This window comes from Mus caroli, unplaced genomic scaffold (assembly GCF_978045245.1).
Source record: "Mus caroli unplaced genomic scaffold, Mus_caroli_1 scaffold_4, whole genome shotgun sequence".
NCBI lineage: Eukaryota > Metazoa > Chordata > Mammalia > Rodentia > Muridae > Mus > Mus caroli.
In genome coordinates this window covers 24,617,501-24,636,240 of record NW_028227259.1, presented here as the reverse complement: position 1 = coordinate 24,636,240, position 18,740 = coordinate 24,617,501, and the positions used below count along the sequence as shown (strand labels likewise).

Genomic DNA, 18,740 nt, shown 5'->3' with positions numbered 1-18,740 from the left:
AAGGACTCCCAACTCCTCCATGTACCCACCTGACTGTCCCACTATATATACAATACAGTCACCACAAAAAAAAATAATAATTTTAATTTGGCAACATGAAACTTCTGTAAACTGGACCAGCTCCAAAAACATTAATACTAAAGTAGTCCCTTCACCAAATATATACCTGAGATTAGCTGCTCATGAAAGTTTAAAGGCACCACTCCAGCATTACATGTAAACTCCACCCAAGTTTAAATTGATTTTCCCTGGACAAGAGTCTTGGGATTTGGAGAAGCCAGCAAGAACTCCAGGTATATTGCTGTGGGTAAGTTTGTCAGCTGTGCAGATGATCCCAGCTACAGGCCAGCCAGTTATCTAAAGAGTATGCACCTAAGGCTTACACTGTTCAGCTCTGAGGAAGGCTTGATTCACAGTGAAGAGGTGGAACCGGAAGACAGGACAGAGATGTACAGCATTCATTCCTCCAAATCCGCCAGGCCTGACTTATGGTCTCCACAAGCAGCCGTCCACTTCCTTAGGGCTTAGGTCCTCCCTAAACTAGCTCTGATCCAGAGGAAGTATTGGGATTTTATGAGTCAGCAACTGTTCTGGTGACTCAACAGGCGCCCAGGTCTTTTGGAATAAGGACTGTGACTGGACTGGATGCATTTGCAATCCCGTTGGTCTGTGTACTTCTTGAAATGTGCCTCTTAATCTGCTTCAAGTGCCAGTCTGCTCCATCATCGAAGCCTGAAAGTGACCTAGGCCCTCTTTGTGACAGAAGTTGAGGGAACACTCTGGAGAGAGGCCATTGGGTTGGGTGGCTACTGGGTGGGGATGTGGATGGGCAGGCACAGAGGATGGGTATGCCCTGGGGTGAAAATGACTGGCTGATCACTGAGGAGTGTATGGAGACCCTGTCTGCAGCATCACACTGTGGGGTGGGAAAGCAGATGAACCAAAAGTCATTCCTGAACTCAGAGATGGTGGTGGAGTTCCATAAAGATAGACACTGGTTGACAGTGAGTTCTGCCACTTGGGAGCTGCATCATGGTTGTTGAGATCTAGAATTTTGGGGGACTCTCTGGCCTCTCCACAGATTCATCCATCTTTTCTTCTTCTGGACCAGAATTGTGTCCATCAGGAGGAACAATCTTAGCAGTCACTGCATCCATTTGAGTTGGAGGAGTTAAGGCAGAATTTAGTGTCTCACAACCTTGCAGACTAGACAGGACATTCTTCTCTGGGAAGAGGGAGCATGGAGGGTGACTCCCTGGGGGTCCACTTGGGCTTCTCTGGGAAGGGAGAGATCTCTGCCAATCAGAAAAGCCCTGTGGACATGTATAATGAGGAGTCCTCTGATAGGGGTGGTAGGAAGGCAGAGAAGAAGGCTGGTAGGTATATCTCATTCCTTACTGAGGATGGTACCTAGGAAAGAGTCCAGGTTGGGGACCATTATCCTGGAACCCCCTGGGAGGAAAGGACTGAGGCTGTGATCCTGAGGACTTTCCTCCCATCATAGAGCCCAAGCCTTGCAAACTTGGACTCATAGAGTTCTGTGTAGCTGAGTTAGAGTATTCTATGCCAGGCATGTATAAGGGAGAAAACTGGTTCACCTTGCCAGCCATCCAACCGGGATCTGTGCAAAGAGGTGTAGTAGCATTCGGTCCTATGCATAGCATGGCTTCTTGCAATGTTTTACCCCTGGGGCAGATTGGCTTTTCTGGACCACTACCATCAAGGCCCTTCCCCTCTGACCAAAGGGAGATGCTTCACCAAGGACCTCATTTTCAGGTAGATTCCCCATCTCTGCCACTATAGAGAAGTCTCTCAAACAGCCTTGCACAGCTGGGCTGCTGTAGCTATTGTCCAAAGGCCAGGTGTTCTTGTTCTTTGATGTGTTAGAAGTGTCTGCAGAGTCTGAAGCATCACTATTGAGTCGGAGGTCCTCTGTTTCCCTTTCTTCTGGTGAGCTTTGCCTGGTACCGCTGGCTTGCAAGGGAGGTGCAGGGTGAAGTAGTTGTTTGAGGTATACCCCCTCTGAAGAACAAATGCTTGCTGCTTTCTCTTCATGTCCAGGCAAAGGCTCTTGGTCTTCCTCAGGCTCTTGTGTTTCAGTCATCTCCTGTGTACTCCCAGGGTTGTCCAATGCAGTCTAGGGCTCTGACACACATACTGATGATGAATGAGCTACCTTTGGAGAGGGACCAGTTATTGGGGAGGAGTGCGCTGGAGGGGGGTGGTAAGGCATACCTGGGGGAAAGACTCCGGAGGGGAGCTGCTTCATGGCAATCATTTCAGGGCTGTCCATCATGGATTCCCCTACTTGTGCCCCCCGGGGCACCTGGGAGGGCCCTCTGAATCCAGGACTTGGTGCTGGAGTTGGAGGTGGCTGCAAACCATGTCTATCAGACTTACAGGGTGGATGCATATACCCTGAGGAAGGAACACCATGAGGTAGAAAGCTTGATTGTTTAGTCCATTGGTTTGGTGGGATAGGTTGTCTCATCACTAGGCCATCCATCACATGACCAATGGTATGAGGGTGGTGAGAGGGTCCTGGACCCAGGTGGGGCTTCTCAACTGGCCCCAAACATCCAGGGTTTACAGTACCATGGTTCCCATTCCAAACAGCAGGTTGTCCTCGATTTAGATACTTGTATGAATGATAAATATGACCGGGAGGAATTTCAGACCTTTCAGGAAAGTCTGGGGGTCGGGCTGGAGTCCCACCATGCCTAGAAGGAATAAATCTTGCCTGGAATGGAGCTGGTGGATACATGTTTCCAACTTGACTGGGACAATTCATCTGCCCAAGCTGTAAGGATGGGACATGTGACACCATATTGGAAAGGTCTGAAGCACTGAGCAGGGATCCCCAATGTTTACTAATTCCAACTGGAGACTGTATAGCAAAGGTTGGGTGTTGCAAGGGCTCCTCTGCGGACACCTCTGGAATTCGAGAGGAGCCATGTAAGTTGATGGGTTCTGATCCTTGAAGAGAGCCAAACTTTCCTGGTGCTGCTGGCTTCATCTGGTTTAAAAGGGATGCATGACTAGGCAGCCTACCACAATGCAGGGGGCAAGAAAAGCCTTGGCCATTTGATGTGCCAACCTCTAAAGGGAGTTGTATGGAACTGCAGCTCTGATTGTCCCCTGAGGAGGCAGCTCAGTGTGCTGCGGGCAATGATTTTCCCCCATTCTTTACTGGTGGATGTTTCCTGCTCTACACTTCTGTGTTTCTTGAGAGAGTCCAAACATGGCTTCCACTATTTCTACCAGACTGACTCCTTCTTTTTTAGCATTTTTCATCCTCTTTGATCCAAAATTCTTCATCTGTGTCTCCATCTTCACCAGGAAAGTGTTTTGTCATGGCCCGATGGAAACACTGCTCTAAATTGTCAGACATCTTGGTATATTCATTACTGTCACCATTGTATTTTCGGCAATTTTTGAACATGGTCTTCGTGACATTTACAAATTCCTCCTTGGTAAACTATGAACCTCCATTTAATTTCTTCTCCATGTTTGAAATATCCATGGGGGTCTTAATAATCTGGTAATAGTTGGGGGCATAAGATTCATCCACAGGTTCCAAGAAGGGCCAGGAATCCTTGTGAGCCTTCGCCACATCTAGAACTTTTACATGGCAGTGAAATCGTCATCCAATTCAAAGAGGTCCTTGGTCTTCTTCCATTCCCTCATAGGAGAATTCAGATCCAAATGGGAAAGTTCTGGGGGTAGCTCCTTGCCTTTAGCCAATAGCCATGCTCATTCTTCCCTGAGCTTTCTCCTCTTAGCCCAGACTTCCACTGCCTTGACCTTTTTCCTCCTTTTCCTGCATTCTCTCCTCCTTTAACATCTGATCTTGCTCCTTCTTCTGCACTGCAAGAAAGATCGGTCGTTCCTCCTCCTCCCACCTGTGCTTCTGTTTTTCTATCTTGGTGAGCATGGGAGTTTCCTCTAGCTTGATGAATTGGATGGGCAGGTGGACAGATATAAACCTGTGTTGCAGCTCTGGCTTTGTGCCCTGTGGACATTTTCCCTTCTGAGCAATCATGTTGCAGATTTCAGGCAGGAAGTCCTGCTAAGGAGCTTGTAGAGGTGCTGCTCTTGGAGAGAGGTCGGCTCTCATGAAGCTCTCAGTAACCTGTCTCCATTCTTGTGTTAGACACAGGATCCACCAAGTACCTTGGCCTGCCCCTCCGGATCCATTTCTTTTGTGTAGGTCAGACGTCAAGGAGTTTTCTTCCTGCTTTTCACTGGATATAATCTCCTCCTGTAGTTTTTTTTTTTTTTTTTTTCATTATGCAGGCCTTCCTCTTCTTTTGTCTGTTTTTCCAGGAACATTTGAGACTTTTTTTTTTTTTTTTTTTTTTTTTTTTTGCCTTTCACTTTCCCTGCTCAAGGAGAGTTCTCCATTGAACCTTCCGTGTACTAGGTCTTCTTTGTACATTTGTGTCCCATAGAAGTACCAGTACAGTGCACCTGAATTGTCTTCACCTAGAGGTTCAACTCAGAGACTGTCTGCATCCAGACCCTTGAGAAGATCAAAGACATCATCTGCAACAAGCGGGTAATCACAGAGGAGATGCAGGATCTCTACTCATGTACGCAGAGGAAGGTTTGAAAACTGGGATCTCTCAGAGGATTGGGCTTTCCTTCTTCAAGCTCACAACCTTAGTTAACAATATCTTCCAAGTAGCTGTGGAATGTCTGAGACGTGATACCTCTTCGCTAATAGCAGCCTTGAAGCAGGCAGGCAATCAGATCACTGATAAATACCAAGTCATCTCTGTGAAGAGCTGCCTCTAACTCCTCGATCTCGAAGTTGAGCAGGCATAACGCCTTGTGAAAGAACAAGCAGAATTGTGCGATGGCTGGGACTTCCCACCAGGAGCAGAGCATGCCCAGCATGGCCATGCAGCCTTCCTCTGGGCACATCTCCCTGCTGTGATTACTCACTCACTCTTGCTTGCTTCAATCTTGCTTGCTAGCTCCAACTCTGGCCATGGGGCAGCGCCTCTCACTCAGCAAATGGCAGCTCCCTCAGCTTAGCAAGAGCTCAAACAGGGCGGGCCAGGACAGGGGTAGTGCACTGGGGGAGTAGCTTGCAAACTCACTCAAGCAGCCGCATGCTTGCCCCCTCCCTCAATGGCTGTCCCAACATCTGATTTAGTTATGGTTTTACTGCTGGGAACAGACACTATGACTAGGGCAAGACTTATAAAAACATTTCATTGGGGCGGGCTTACACGTTCAGAGGCTCAGTCAATTATCATCAAGCATGGCAGCGTCCACACAGGCATGGCACGAGCAGAGCTGACAGTTCCACATCTTCACCCAAAGGCTGCTAGTAAAAGACCCATTTCCAGGCACCTAGGATGAGAGTATTAAGCCCACACACACAGTGACATGCCTACTGCAAACAGGTCACACCTATTCCAACAATGCTACCCATCCAAATGGTGCCACTCTCTGGTACAAGAGTATACAAACCATCACAACTTGGAAGCATATTATGGCAAAAGCATGAAATAGACTGACGGCTGCCATGTAACAAATTTCCTACAGATATGGTAAGGGGGCAAGCCTTACCAGAGAGAACTTTGTATCATTAGGAAAGATGTCTGCATGATGTTAGCATGTTTATACAAGGTCCATGGCCTCAACAGGAGCACTTTCAAGGAGGACAGAGAATGTGTGTTTTACTTGAAATAAAGGGCTTCAGCACTGTTGCTCAGACTGGTCGGTGCCGATTTCACCTCACTCTATCCATGCAGAGGAACCCAAGTTGTCCTCCCACCTTCCTTTTGAGCAAGGTATAGGCACAAAAAGACCAGGATGCAGAGCTGGTTTCCAATTCCTCAGTTATGCTCAATTTTTAACTAATGTTTAAACAAATACAGTGTGGTCACTTATTATTGATAGTCTTCACATCTTACTGAGGGCACCAATTGCTTGACTACAACCAACTCTCTAAAAAGTCTGCGCCCTGGGACATATATCAAGATCAATCTGGCATGGAGGTGCATGCACACTTTCCTGTACTGAACATAGAAAGGTGGAGGTAGAAGTTTGATGTATGGTAAATTGGCCACCAAGTTCACATTGTGTTCCTGGATTTCATCTCAGGACAAGGATGTGGAGAGTCTCTGATGGCTTCTGTCTAGCCCCTTGAAAGGTTCTCTGAGCTTTGTCCTCAGCACTTAATACTTCCTGCTGGGTCAGCAACACTAAAGGAAGCTAAGATTTTCATCGGCACAGTATCACGCTACCAGCAGTGGATATTAATCAGTTGTTCAGATGATGATACTCACTTTCATTTTTTCCTAATGTGGGCTAAGGGAAACAGAGAACATAGTCCTTAGAATGGAAAGATCATCCTCACTTCTCCATCTTCCCAGAAAGAAAGACTGGAAGGGAGAGAATGGTAAGTTCTTTATAATAGAAAAGACTTGGTAAGTGAGGCCTTTGATGTAGCGTGTGATTCAGTGTTGTTTTCTGAAACAGGGTCTCAAATACCCCATGTGGACCAAGTTAACCTTGAGCTCAGACAATTCTGCTTCCACTTTCCTATATTTGAGCTTCCAAGTGGGGCCTCCAAGTACTGTGGAAACATAACTAGTCATTGTGAGAGACCTGGATAATCTAATGCTAAGGCATGTACAGCACAGTATAGCAAAAGTCATTGATTTCTATGTCTGCCCCCTATTTCAGATAGTTGCTGTCATATGACAGCCAATCATCAACAGAGAAAACAACTTGACTCAGCAAAGTCATGGTGTCCACATTCTGTTGTGTTCTGTATGAGGTTTGTTAATCTTACAATGGTACATAAACCATTCCATGGGACCCCTCAAATTAAGGGTCAATATGCAGTTATATCTAAAATGGCCTGATACGAACAGAGCACTGGATACTTCCCTATCTTTAAATGAACTAATTTTGTTTTTTCATTTGTTTTTGTTTGTTTGGTTGGCTTGATTTTTGGGTTTTTGTTTTCTGTCTTTATAAGTTAACAAAGATAGATTTTTTGAGCTATGGCTCAGGCACAAATCCTGAGCAATGGTTCTGATCAATCAACTTTAGGGTCTGCATTTAATGAATCATTCATGTTTGACGGAAATTGGGTTTTGTGTGGTTTGTGGGGCCAAACATGAACCCAAATACAAGATGCTAGGACCTTGCCCAGTCAACTAACCTATGTCTATAGTATTACCCTATACTTTCTGCCTGCACATCCGCACCTCTGTTGAATATATTATTTATTTCATACAGAAACTCATGGTCTAGAACACAGAGGGCTATAAGCAATACTGATCGGTGAGATTGGTGCAGTGAGAAAAGCCCCCACACAATCTGATGGTCACACATTGGTGGCTCCATATTTCAGTTTCCTTTGCCAAAAGATCTCTAGAATGTTGTCAGAAGCATGATGACTGCATGTCTCCCTCCTAAGGGATCTTGGGGCAAATTTCAAATGCTAAACACAAGGCTTCATGAGTGTGGTCCCTAACACACACCCACACTGCAACCAGCCCTGAAGGCTCAGCATGGATGAGATTTCATGCACCTGTATATGATTAAACAGGAGTAGATTTTGGCTGCATATTCAAACTGGTATGATTTCTCACTAAGTTTTAATGGCTCCTATTGCTGATTGAGGAAAATTTAAGGTAGGATGAGATATTTCTGAGAAGGGTTTGGAAAGGAAACACAGAGTTAGATACATAGGAATTACTTAGGTGTGGCCAATCAAGCCTAGAGCAAACCCTGGCTTTGGAAGGAGGATGTGCTCAATGGCTATGCCCCAGGAAAGAGCAGCTCAACTTCCTGTCAGTACAGGGAGAACATTAGCAGGGAACCAAAGGCTTTATGTAGTCCATGACATCAGCAGTCTCTTCTTAGACATTCTATTGTCTCCTGGAGAGTTCTAAGCAACCTCTGTGATGTCACCAGTGTTGTAGTTACAACAAGCTGACTGAGATTTCTCAGTCAGAGACTGGACATTGCAGTGATGGCCCTGCTTGCCCGACTTGGTAGACTTTTTCAGAGAACCAATGTGGATGGGAGAGAGACCAGAGAGGGGAGGAAGGATGCTGGCCTTCCATCTGAGAGTAATGAAGGACGAAGGAGGTGGACTTGGCGAATGAGGAGTAAGTCCTGGGAAGTGGATGTTGAGCTTCCTGGTAGGGGTGGCCTGAGCTGGCCTTTCTAGTAATGTGGAACTGGAGACTCTGGGTAGCCAAAAAACTTCCATGGTTATCACAATTCTTGAATCATCAAGGATTTCAGAACAGTACTTTTCCATCCCCTAAGGCAGGAGTTGGCAAGGTCAAAGCTGTTAGGCTATGAACTTCAAGTCTTGACTTGCACTGGGTATTGTGGGTGTTACTTGGGGACAGAATGAGACCATCAGGAGTGACAGCGGGTCTAAGCTATGCCAGTTTGAGGGAAGGAATACCTGCACTTCAGTCCATGGCTTCTTTTAGCTCCTGTAGTTATCTGACATTAGTCACAGGGAGAGAATGGTGCTCCAGACCATGATGTCATGTTCTCAGAACTACTCTGACCTCCTGTGTGTGACAGTTCCTACCTTACCTTTCTTTATCACCAATTGTGGGTGGCAGCCATTTCTATACTGTAAACAAAGAACAAGCAGTTGATAGACCCAGAGGGGGATTCTATTTTTATTTCTGGGATGTTTTGTGTTTCAGGGGGGAAGTTGATCATTGTGATGAACATATTCTCCCCCTGCCTGACTTATTAAGCAAATTCCTTGGCTTAGAGTAACAGGTTGGATATCTGAGCATCTCCAAGATCTCAAATACTTGTGATAGTGAATTTGTAGTCTGACTTGTGAAACCACAGGGCTCAGGGCTCTGAAGCCAAGTTGTTCCCTGAAGAAGACATCTCTCTGGTCCTCATAAGCACGTTTAAGGGGGAATGAGGATACATCTGGCTACTTACATCACCTGATCTCTCTAGAGTGATGGTAGAACTGAGATCCACTCAGAAGAAATCTCATGCTGGGACCAATCTCTTGGTGGTGTCACTAGGTTACAGGCCTTTTTCCTTCTCTTTGGTAAGTCCACACTCTTTGCATTCTCACATCAAATATTCTCATATTCATCTACCTACAGTGGCTCACAGACAGACATCATCCCCTATACCTGTCATGAGCAAGGAGCAGTTTGAGAAGGAAGAGAACGAGCTGATTAAAGAGATCCAGCTCACTACCCAAGAGACAAATGAGCTGAGAGATCGCCTGATCTATGTGACCGAGGGATCCATGAACAAGAGGTATACGTTGCTCCATACCTGTGGTGTCATTCCGGGGTCTGCAATGCCTCCTTCATCTTATGCTTTTAAAGGGGTGGGTTCTAGGAAGCTATACCACCAGAACATAATTGGGCCTCACTTCATGCCCCTAAATACTTATTAGAGGAGAGGCCACACCTGAAGTTTTGTCAGGAGCGAGAAGGGAAATAGACTCTTCTGCTCCCTCCACTTGAAAAGAGGAACTTGGAGTCTGAGTGAAGAACTCAGGGATAGAGGCAGTGATGATTTCCTAGGGTTCATTTGGAAAGCCTTTGACAGGAGGTTGCTAGGTGATGGGAGTTTGTAGTTGTGTTTTTACTTGTTTCGAAGGTGACTGAGTGTTGGAACCTCCAGGTAGCAGCTGGAGGGGCCTGGTCCCACATGGTTCTTCTCAGTGCTTGATTAGAATGCCTGAAGTTCATGCCTGTTCCTGTTTGTCTGTGTGCCTTATACTCTGAGGCAGTAATGTTGCATGCATTGCTCTACCTCTCATTGTGTTCCCTTTGTCTCTGTCTCTCTTTCTCTTTCATTCTCTCACTCTTTGTTTCTCCATCCTGTGTATAGGTCTAAGTCTGTGAGTCTATGTGCATGCACAGGTACAGACCTGTGAATATGTTTTGTATGTTTTTATTTCTCTCCACAATTTGGAATCTAGGGGTAGGTGTTTTGGCCTGAGGATTTACTTACCTAAGAGTATCCAGGTGAGGTGGGTCCTGAGGCCTGGTAGTCCCCACTTTAAATAGCATTGCACTTTGACTATGTTGTCACATGTGTTAGTACTTTTGTATTTTTGGGGCAGATTATAAATCTGTGGTGATGTCTGGACTCATCTCCAGAATTATATATAATAACTGTCTCTACAGTATTAGGTATCCAGGATTTAGAATCCCTTTTATGGAAACAGGGGAAACACCATCACAGCTGTTTGGTGGGTAAACACCTGTAGCCTAGACCCCTGAGAACATAACTGCTTAGTCTGCCCTTCAGACCTACTGAGTAACGCAGGGAGCCAGGGCACCCTCAATCTAGATGCCTAGCTTCTGGTGTTCAGGGGCCAGGATAGCCAGTTTCCCAAGGTTAAGAAAATCCCAGCATTTAGAATGCAGTGTGTGGTTTCCATGGCTGCAGTAGTCCAGGACCCAGCCTGAGTTCATGTGTTACTAAAAGCCTAAGTTTATGGAGTTCTGTCTTCCTGGGGCCAGGCCCTACCACAGGCCAAATGGACACTATAAAGAACTGAAATTAAAGGAGAAGGAGATCATGACATTCCTACATGAATTAGAGAACAAGAACATGGAGGCCCGAGAGAACAAGCAGGAGCTCATGAAGGAGATAAATTTCTATCGGTAAGTACTTGTCTGGGAGGCCAACACTTGTGAAATGGCCATTTCTGCCTTCCTTTGTTTCTGGTCGGGAGACTGCAGGTCTGGTTCTATACTTTATGCTTTTTAGGCATCAGTGTCCCTTGGATTTTTGGACTCAGTTTTCCTAGGTCTTTAGGAGACTGTTACCACTGCCAGTGTTCTCCAGGCATCCTCAGGAGCCTCTAAACAGACAAGTGATTCAGATCATCAGAAGGTTATTATGTTGTACTGGGCCTCTGGGGCTCAGGCAGGGTTTTACAGAGCTAAGTGAGGTGTAACATGAGGATAGAGTGCCCTCCCTTTGGTTCTAATGACTACCCTGATTGTAGTTGCACCCTACTAATTGGTATTGTCCCAATGCATGGGCTGTCATGAGTAGATGGAGATCCCTGTTTCTTTTGGAAAAACATGGACCCTTTTGGTGTTTGGACTGCAGCACAAATTTCTTCTTCCATGAAATGGCTATTTGCTGTTTGTACAGCTGTCATGGATGTATTCTGGTGGATTGTATTAGGTCTTCACAGGAATCAGGGTACATGTCAGGTTAATGGGACCTGTAAGTAGAAATGGGAGGAGGAGGCTGCAGGAACTTACCATGCAGAGTGTGTTTCCAGTAACCTGCACAGCCGGCTCCTGCTGGAGAAGAATCTTATAAAGAAGCAGTTGGCAATATTGCAGCAGGAGAAGAAGGAAGTACTGGCTGATTGGGCCGTCATTCGTCAATGTTTGATGGAGTTGAACCTGAGTGGTACAGAAGAACAGGAGAAGACCAACAACCTGGAGACTAAAGAACATCAGGTAGGGACAAACAATTCGGCCAGGCTATGACTATCTGATAATTGGCACAATAGAATCTATCTTTGCTTCCTCCCACCAACTTTCTAATCCATACTTCCAAGCAGCCGCCCTCCTCATGGAATGTAGCTGTTCTTTGCTCTTTTTTCACACAAGTATTCTGGGAAGTTAGCCTCTTGTGAGACTCTGAATTAGCCTCTTTGGAGGCACTATTATCACTGGCAAGTGAACCTTTCAACTCTGCTTTAGTCTTCTGTCCACTCAGGGTGACAGGTGAATAACATGTCACATTCTTGCATGCATGTCTTCAGATAGGTGGAATGCTATGTGGAGGTTTGAGTGAATTCTGGGTCCTATCTGCAGATTTCACATCAGTAATTTCAGTTAGCATATTAATGTTGACTGTCCAGTAAAGATGAGGTAGTGGGAGATAAAGGTCTGACAGCTGCCATGCCTTTCCCCACCATTCCTGTGTCTTAGTAACTGCCTTCCTTTCCCAGGTCTCAGAAACTGCTAGAGAGCTGGGATTGGCCACAGCTAAAGAAGAGACCATCTTGCAAAATGCGTTGTCATGCCAGGAGGCCCCTGCTGACCCTGATCTCCAGCATCCAGAATCTTCCTCAGATGAATCTTCCTCAGATGAATCTTTTTATATCACATGTCCTGAGTGGGAATAGGCCCTAACTAGGAAGCCATGGCTGATTCAGGGTGTTATTCCCTTTTCTCTTCAGATAATTCCTCTTGGCAGAGAACGGAGGTGACTGCACTGCTAACAAATGTCCAAGAGGAGTAACAGGCTATAGGTCTGTGCTGCTAAAAGTGCAGAAAAAAGATGAACAATAATTTTTTTATAGTTTTGTTTGAAGTTTTCATTTTTTGTTCTTAGAGTTGTTGCTATGTTATTTAGAAGTTATATGTTCTTATTCTTTTATTTCATTGTTTATTTTTGCCTTTATCTCTATATTAATTGAAATTGTAAAACCTATTCTTTAAAAATTCTATTTCTTATGCAAAAAATGGATTTGCAAGTCGTGACTTTTGAGACCATCTTCCTTATTCAGGTTTTCTATCCCCTGCTGTAGACCTAGAACTCACATCCAGAGATGGATCTTTGTAAGTTCCAGACAGCCAGGGCTATATAGTAAAGTCATAGCCACCTAGGGGTATACAAGGTGATGAACTTTTGTGTATCAATAATTTTATTTACCCCATGGACACACACTTGGTGATGTAATCACTGCCATACTGCATCCATGGTGACATGAATTCTCATACTCCTAACATATAGCACTCTGTAACAACATTCATTCATGATCCTGAGAACCAGATACTGAGGAATATACAATCATTGTTCTAGAGCTGCTGAGGATATAAACACATTCAGAAAGGAATACAAAATAAATGAGGAAGGCCAGAGCCATATGCCTCAGTTTACTTGCAACAGAGCATCAGTGATTGAGGCGAACAATAGCTTCCCTTTGGTTCTGGCCTGAAAAGTTCAGAGCCATTAACTGGGAGAAAGTTCAGGGGTCGTCCCTCCTGAAAGGGAGGGATGTCTAAACATGGCTTTCTGCGAGCCAGAGTTTTTCCTTGTTTCTAGTCAAGAGTTAATAATTACCTGGAGAGGAAAATATCCTGGGTCTGCAGATAACACTTTCTCCTTGTGAAGTTTGTTCTCTTTCTGAGGAAATGACTCCAAAAATGATAATATTGTCTGCCCGGTGCAACTATGTAAAAATGTTATTGTTTGGGCAAAATTGGCAATGTCATAACCCGTGTTTTTAAGCTGTAGAAATCAGTAAAGCTTTGCTTCTTGCCACCAGAGCAGTAGTCTGTCTGTTTCTTTAAGGCATTCACGAAGCTCATCTTTGTCAAGTGATAACCACACAGCAGACATAATGACCTTCCATTTCTTGCTGGGAAATAGCTTTTAATAGATGCTGTTGTCCTTGACCATAAACTTGCTTTGTTTTGCTGTTGCTGATTAGACTTATGTTGAACATTTATGTGAATGGGTGTTTTTCCTACTGAATATAATACTGTATGTGGCTCCTCCTGAGGGACATTTCCCTCAGAGCACAGATGGAATCACAACCATTCCTGGAGATGATTGTTAGGTACCATGAGGGTCTTCTTCTGAGTAGCAGATTCTCTAACCTGTGAGGCATCCCCACACTTCCTGCCGTTGGCTTTTGCCCTTCCAGTGAATATGCTGTATTAGATGAACAGGTTCAAATCCACTTGAGTGGAGAATCTCAGAAGATCTGTAGGTACAGTGCCTGACCTGCCCACACTCAGTGTCCTAGGCTGCCAGGCATGTATACACGGCTCTGATATTACCACTGCTATTTCTGTGTTCAGAGCCTTTTAAGTGAACAAAAAGGGGTGGAAGGAATATTGCTGTTTGTGTGCTCTGCTCCCTCAAGAGTCCCTAAAAACAGGTGCAGTCAGGTGAAATCTTAATTGATCAGATAAGGCTAGAGGCTCTTATTGGGCAGGGGGAAGAAAGGCAGAGCTGAGATTTTTAGAGAGGGGAAGTGAGATGGAGAAGAGAGAGGGAATGAAGGACAAAATAAGGAGGAATAGGAAGATGGTGCTGGACTACGGGGCTCTAGGGGCCATAAGTAACTGGGGATTTCATAAATGGGAAATAGAGTAATGTAGGTACATTTTCCTGATCTAAGTGTGCAGGTTGTATTTGTATGTGTTGAGTTTTGCATTTTTTACATGGGCATTTTGTGGTTGTAGATTTCCCCTAATAAATTTGTCTGGCATATTACAAGGGTTTTGTGTTATTATTTTAAGAGGTAAAGGGGAAGTGTGAGTGGCAGCCAGCTCACTGGAGGCTAGCCACAGGTGGTGGATGGCATTGGAAGTATGAACAGCCTGGCAGCAGCTAAACATGGGAAACAGGGCAATAGTGCTACATGGGGCTGGCCACTCAAGGTTAATGAGATCGTCTTTCCTGTCCCTAACCACTTTAGCATGGATTGGGTTTTGTTTTTATGTTTTGCTGATTTTCTTTTTTGTTTTTTTGTTTATTTTTTTGCTATAAGCTACAATAATGTATTTCTTTTTGTTCTAAGCATAGTAGCAAACTGTTCTACTTAAAAAAAAAAATCCCTCATGACCTGTTTTTTTGCCTGTGATCCAAGCCCTCCCCAAACTGTGTAAAATCCCTGTGTGATCAGTTTGTTGCAAAGTGGGAGTCTTAACACAAGAACAGGGTAGGTGGTGAAGTGAAGGGTGTAATGTGTAGGCAGCCGCACGCCCAAAAGATGCCTTGGACCTCCAGTACACCAGCGCCTTAAACAAAGCCATTGCACAGGTTCCAGCCCAAATCTGGCGCCAAACCCTCTGAGAGGGTGTTACACATCAAAGGGGCCGACATACTGACGAATCCCAGGAGGACACATAGCTCTCCACAGTGCTGGGGTGGATATAGGCGTTCCTCCAGGGGTTTCCCTGAGTTCCCCAGTAGCATGGAGGTGTTCCTGAAATAAAGAAAGCTGTTGAGAAGAATCCGACCTTGTTGCATCTTTTCTTGCTGGACAAGGTGAGCACAACAATAATGGGGAAATCTGGAAGAGTATTGGGTGGCCTAGGGCAGGCCAGCTTCTGTAAGCACTCAGCATACACACCTATTATCCCCTGCTGTGTCTACTCTTATCCATATTTGTACATGTAAGAGACTTTTCTGTCAGCTTCTGTAATTTGTACATAGTTATTTAATTTGGGTTATAAAAAAGTTTACTGTAAGAATGGCATATTGAAACATGCTTCCCTGCACCCAAATTCAGAATAGCTACAGTCACAGTCCTGTAGAATACATACTCCTCTTGCAAACAAAACAGGTTCAGAAACCAAAAATATTAACAATAAATAACAAAAAAAAACCCATCCACACAGATCAATTTTAAGAGTTCAGATGTCATAGGATCTATTTTCTTCTTTACATGGAATTTTAACTCCAGAAAGGAAGGCAACATAAAGTGAATTACCATGCTGTGTGGCCTTCTGTGCAAGGAGAAGTGACTTGGGCATTTCCAGTACTGTATATAAAGAAGGTATTCATAACAAACCTGCCTGTCACAGTTGGGATTTGCTACACATCTCATAAAAGTCTCTTCTTGGTCAAATCCCCCTAAGTTCTCCCTGATTTAATCCTAAGAAAAGCCTTGAGCTGCAGTGCAATGGACAAAGATTCAACCCAAGACAGCCACCACCATGCAAATGACTAGTAGAGGCTATCCTACCTATGCATGCTTTGGACCTAAGTAGCCAAAAGTGGCTTTCCCTGTTTCTCCACAGGGGCTAGCTAAGCAACTGTGAATCTCAACCAGCTACAGCAGTCTCCAGGCCCAGTCCCCTGCACTCCTAAACTTGGACCTGACTGAAAGAAAAGATGGGAAAAATCTAACAATAATTCCTTCAATCACTTCTATTGCTGCTAACATAATCGTTATTGTTGTTATTCCCAGGGAAGGCCCTGGGTCTACACTGTAATAAGCAATAATATTGATCTCTTTTCAATAGCTAGGCAGCTGTCAAAGCATCTCACTTAAACAACATCAATGTGAGGTCTGGATTCTTATCATCAATGACAGATAAGGAAGCCAAAGCTCAATATGATGGACCCACTTGCCCAAGGCTGTACTTAGAGCATGGCGCTGAGAAAATGTCAGTCTGATTATGGTCACCCATTCTTCCTTCTCTTATACCACACCCAGCTGGCAGGGTAACAGACCATCTGCCCATATACACCTTTGAATTAGTCCTGACCCCTCATCACTCCTCTCCCTAGTGGTCAAAGTGATCAATGCTCTACTCCCTACAAGCAAGAGTGAGCAAGTCCTCACCTTGTGAGGTGAGTGAGGACTGAATGAGGCACAGGGGAGCCTGGCACTCTCAGGTGTCCAGTCAAGAGGCTGTGGCTCTCCAGCTGGCTCCACAGCCCACTCCCTCACCCTGTCCTTGATGTGGTGATGTGCTGAACCCATGCTGGTATAATAGCCATCTTTGCTTTCAACTTTCTAGCTCCTATTAATTCTGTCTATCCAGAAAGGTGACAAACTTACTCTGCTTAGAAAGAAAAGCAAGTCTGAAACACAAGAAAAATAACACTAATTTTGTTATGTTTTGGTTTTTCGAGACAGAGTTTCTCTGTGTAGCTCTGGCTGTCCTGGAACTCACTTTGTAGACCAGGTTGGCCTCGAACTCAGAAATCCACCTGCCTCTGCCTCTGGAGTGCTGGGATTAAAGGCGTGCGCCATTACTCCCGGCAAAAAATAAAACTTTTATGCTTTTGTTTTACTTTTGATTTTTCTTTTAAAGTCCAGATCTACCCTCTGTCTCTTCCACATCCCATACCTCCTCCCCTGTCCCTCCTCCGTCCACGAGGTTCCCCAAACCCACCCCACCAGACCTCTAAACTTGCAGAGACCTCAGTCTCTTTAGGGTCAGTTGCATCTTCTCTGACTAAACCCAGACCCAGCTAATCTTTCCTGTATATGTGTGAAGTCATAGCCACCTAGGGATACACAAGGCGATGGTCTCTTGTGTGTGGATCATGTGGCTTACCCCATGTACACACACTTTAAGACATATTCACCTCCATACTGTATCCATGCTGTCATGAATTCTCCTACTCCTAACATAAAGTACTCTGTAACAGACATCCATCCATGGCTCTGTAGCCAAACATTGAGTAATATACAGTCATTGCAGTGCAGCTGCTGAGGAAATAAAAACAATCACAAAAGAATATAAAATAAATCAGGAACGCCAGAGTCATGTGCCTCAGTTTTGCTTGCAATACAGCATCAGTGATAACCACACACCAGATATAATGACCTTCCATGTCACTCTGGGAAATAGCTTTTGATAGATGCGGTTGTCCTTGACTATAAACTGCTGTGTTTTGTTGGTGCTAATTAGGAAGGACAATTGAAGCTCCCCTTTTGCCATAGAAGATCTAAGAATATATTGTGGAAGTACTTGTTCCAGGTGACTGTGTAAGTATTTATTGAATGGAACTGACTCAGCCTGGAGATGAATCGGAGAGTTAATGTGTGAAAGAATTAATCCCCTCTCATTGATGTCAGATAAGGGCATCCTTTGGTACATATGCAGCTGGAACCATGGGTCTTCTTTGGTTAGTGTTTCGTCCCTGGGAGCTCTGGGGGAATCTGGTTGGTTGATTTTGTTGTTCTTCCCAAGGGCTTGCAAGCCCTTTCAGATCCTCCAGTCCTTCCCGACCTTTAATATTCTTGAATTCAGAGTAACTTAATATTTATAAAATAACTGAAGGGATTTTCTGTTTCCTGTTTTTCTACTTTCTTGTTCCTGTAAACTTTCTCCTTCAGCTGTATCAAGACTTTGTGTGTGTGTGAGTATATGTGTGTGTGTGAGTGTTTGTGTGTTTGTGTGTTTGTGCATGTGTATTTGTGTGTGTGAGTAATTTATGTGTTCTGCTTTGTTGATGTTTATTTAACTTCTCTAAAGGTTCTCAGGAAGAAGGCTTCTGGAACACACCCATCTCACTTCCCCTAAGTCCTGTTCTCAAACTGTATAGTGTCCTCACCAATAGGGATTTACCTTCAAGTTTTAGGAGACAAAACAGGGAGAAAGCAGTTGATTACTTGTATTGTCCCTTGGGCTCCCTTAACCATCAACCCAAAGGAGGTTTTTCTATGCCTTGTAATATGTCTTTTTTTATGTAGTCTATGGTTCCTGAGGGAAGCATTATCACACCAAGTAATTATGTATGTGTGTATATATACACACACATTGTGTGTGTGTGTTTGTGTGTGTGTGTGCATGCAATTTTAGATAAATATAACATTGTATACTTTTTATATTTTCTCAAGTATATTTTCTTTATTTACATTTCAAATGTTGCCCCTTTCCTAGTTTCCTCTCCAAACCCCCCCCTAATCCTACCCTGCTGCCCCTGCTCCCCAACCAACCCACTCCCATTTCTGGTCCTGGCATTCCCCTGTACTTGGGCATAGAGCCTTCACAGGACCAAGGGCCTCTCCTCCCATTGATGTTCCCTCTCTTCCTCTGCAATGTTCTTTCTCCTCCTTCAACAACTACACTTCTGTTTTTTCCATTCTTTACTTCATATCACCTGTACCCGGCTATAGCTCTCTCTAGAGCTTCTTCTTTTCATATATGGTCTTCCTTTTCTTTCATGTCTTCTGTGGTTGCTCCAAGTTATGGACTTACATCTAAAGTTTGGGAGATAGGAATCACAAATGATCAACATCATGT

The 18,740-nt window shown here is 44.4% G+C and overlaps 1 protein-coding gene and 1 pseudogene across 1 annotated transcript; one reads left to right on the top strand and one right to left on the bottom strand.

Moving 5' to 3' along the window:
- Nucleotides 1-540: 540 nt before the first annotated feature.
- On the bottom strand, nucleotides 541-4,926 carry LOC147005016 (chromatin remodeling regulator CECR2-like; annotated as a pseudogene).
- Nucleotides 4,927-7,977: 3,051 nt separating this feature from the next.
- Nucleotides 7,978-12,142, top strand: LOC147005015 (disks large homolog 5-like). The gene is made up of 5 exons (XM_085836129.1): nucleotides 7,978-8,141; nucleotides 9,129-9,288; nucleotides 10,509-10,652; nucleotides 11,285-11,468; nucleotides 11,966-12,142. The coding sequence occupies exons 1-5, from the start codon at nucleotides 8,003-8,005 to the stop codon at nucleotides 12,140-12,142; spliced, it is 804 nt and encodes a 267-aa protein (XP_085692255.1). The 5' UTR covers nucleotides 7,978-8,002.
- The last annotated feature ends 6,598 nt before the right edge of the window (nucleotides 12,143-18,740 follow it).

Excerpts from the sequence above, each read along its gene's own strand:
- LOC147005015 (XM_085836129.1), top strand. The coding sequence starts at position 8,003 with ATGGCCCTGCTTGCCCGACTTGGTAGACTTTTTCAGAGAACCAATGTG. Across the intron at positions 8,142-9,128 it reads GTGGACTTGGCGAATGAGGA|TGGCTCACAGACAGACATCA; the intron begins GTAAGTCCTGGG and ends ATCTACCTACAG. Across the intron at positions 10,653-11,284 it reads AAGGAGATAAATTTCTATCG|TAACCTGCACAGCCGGCTCC; the intron begins GTAAGTACTTGT and ends GTGTGTTTCCAG.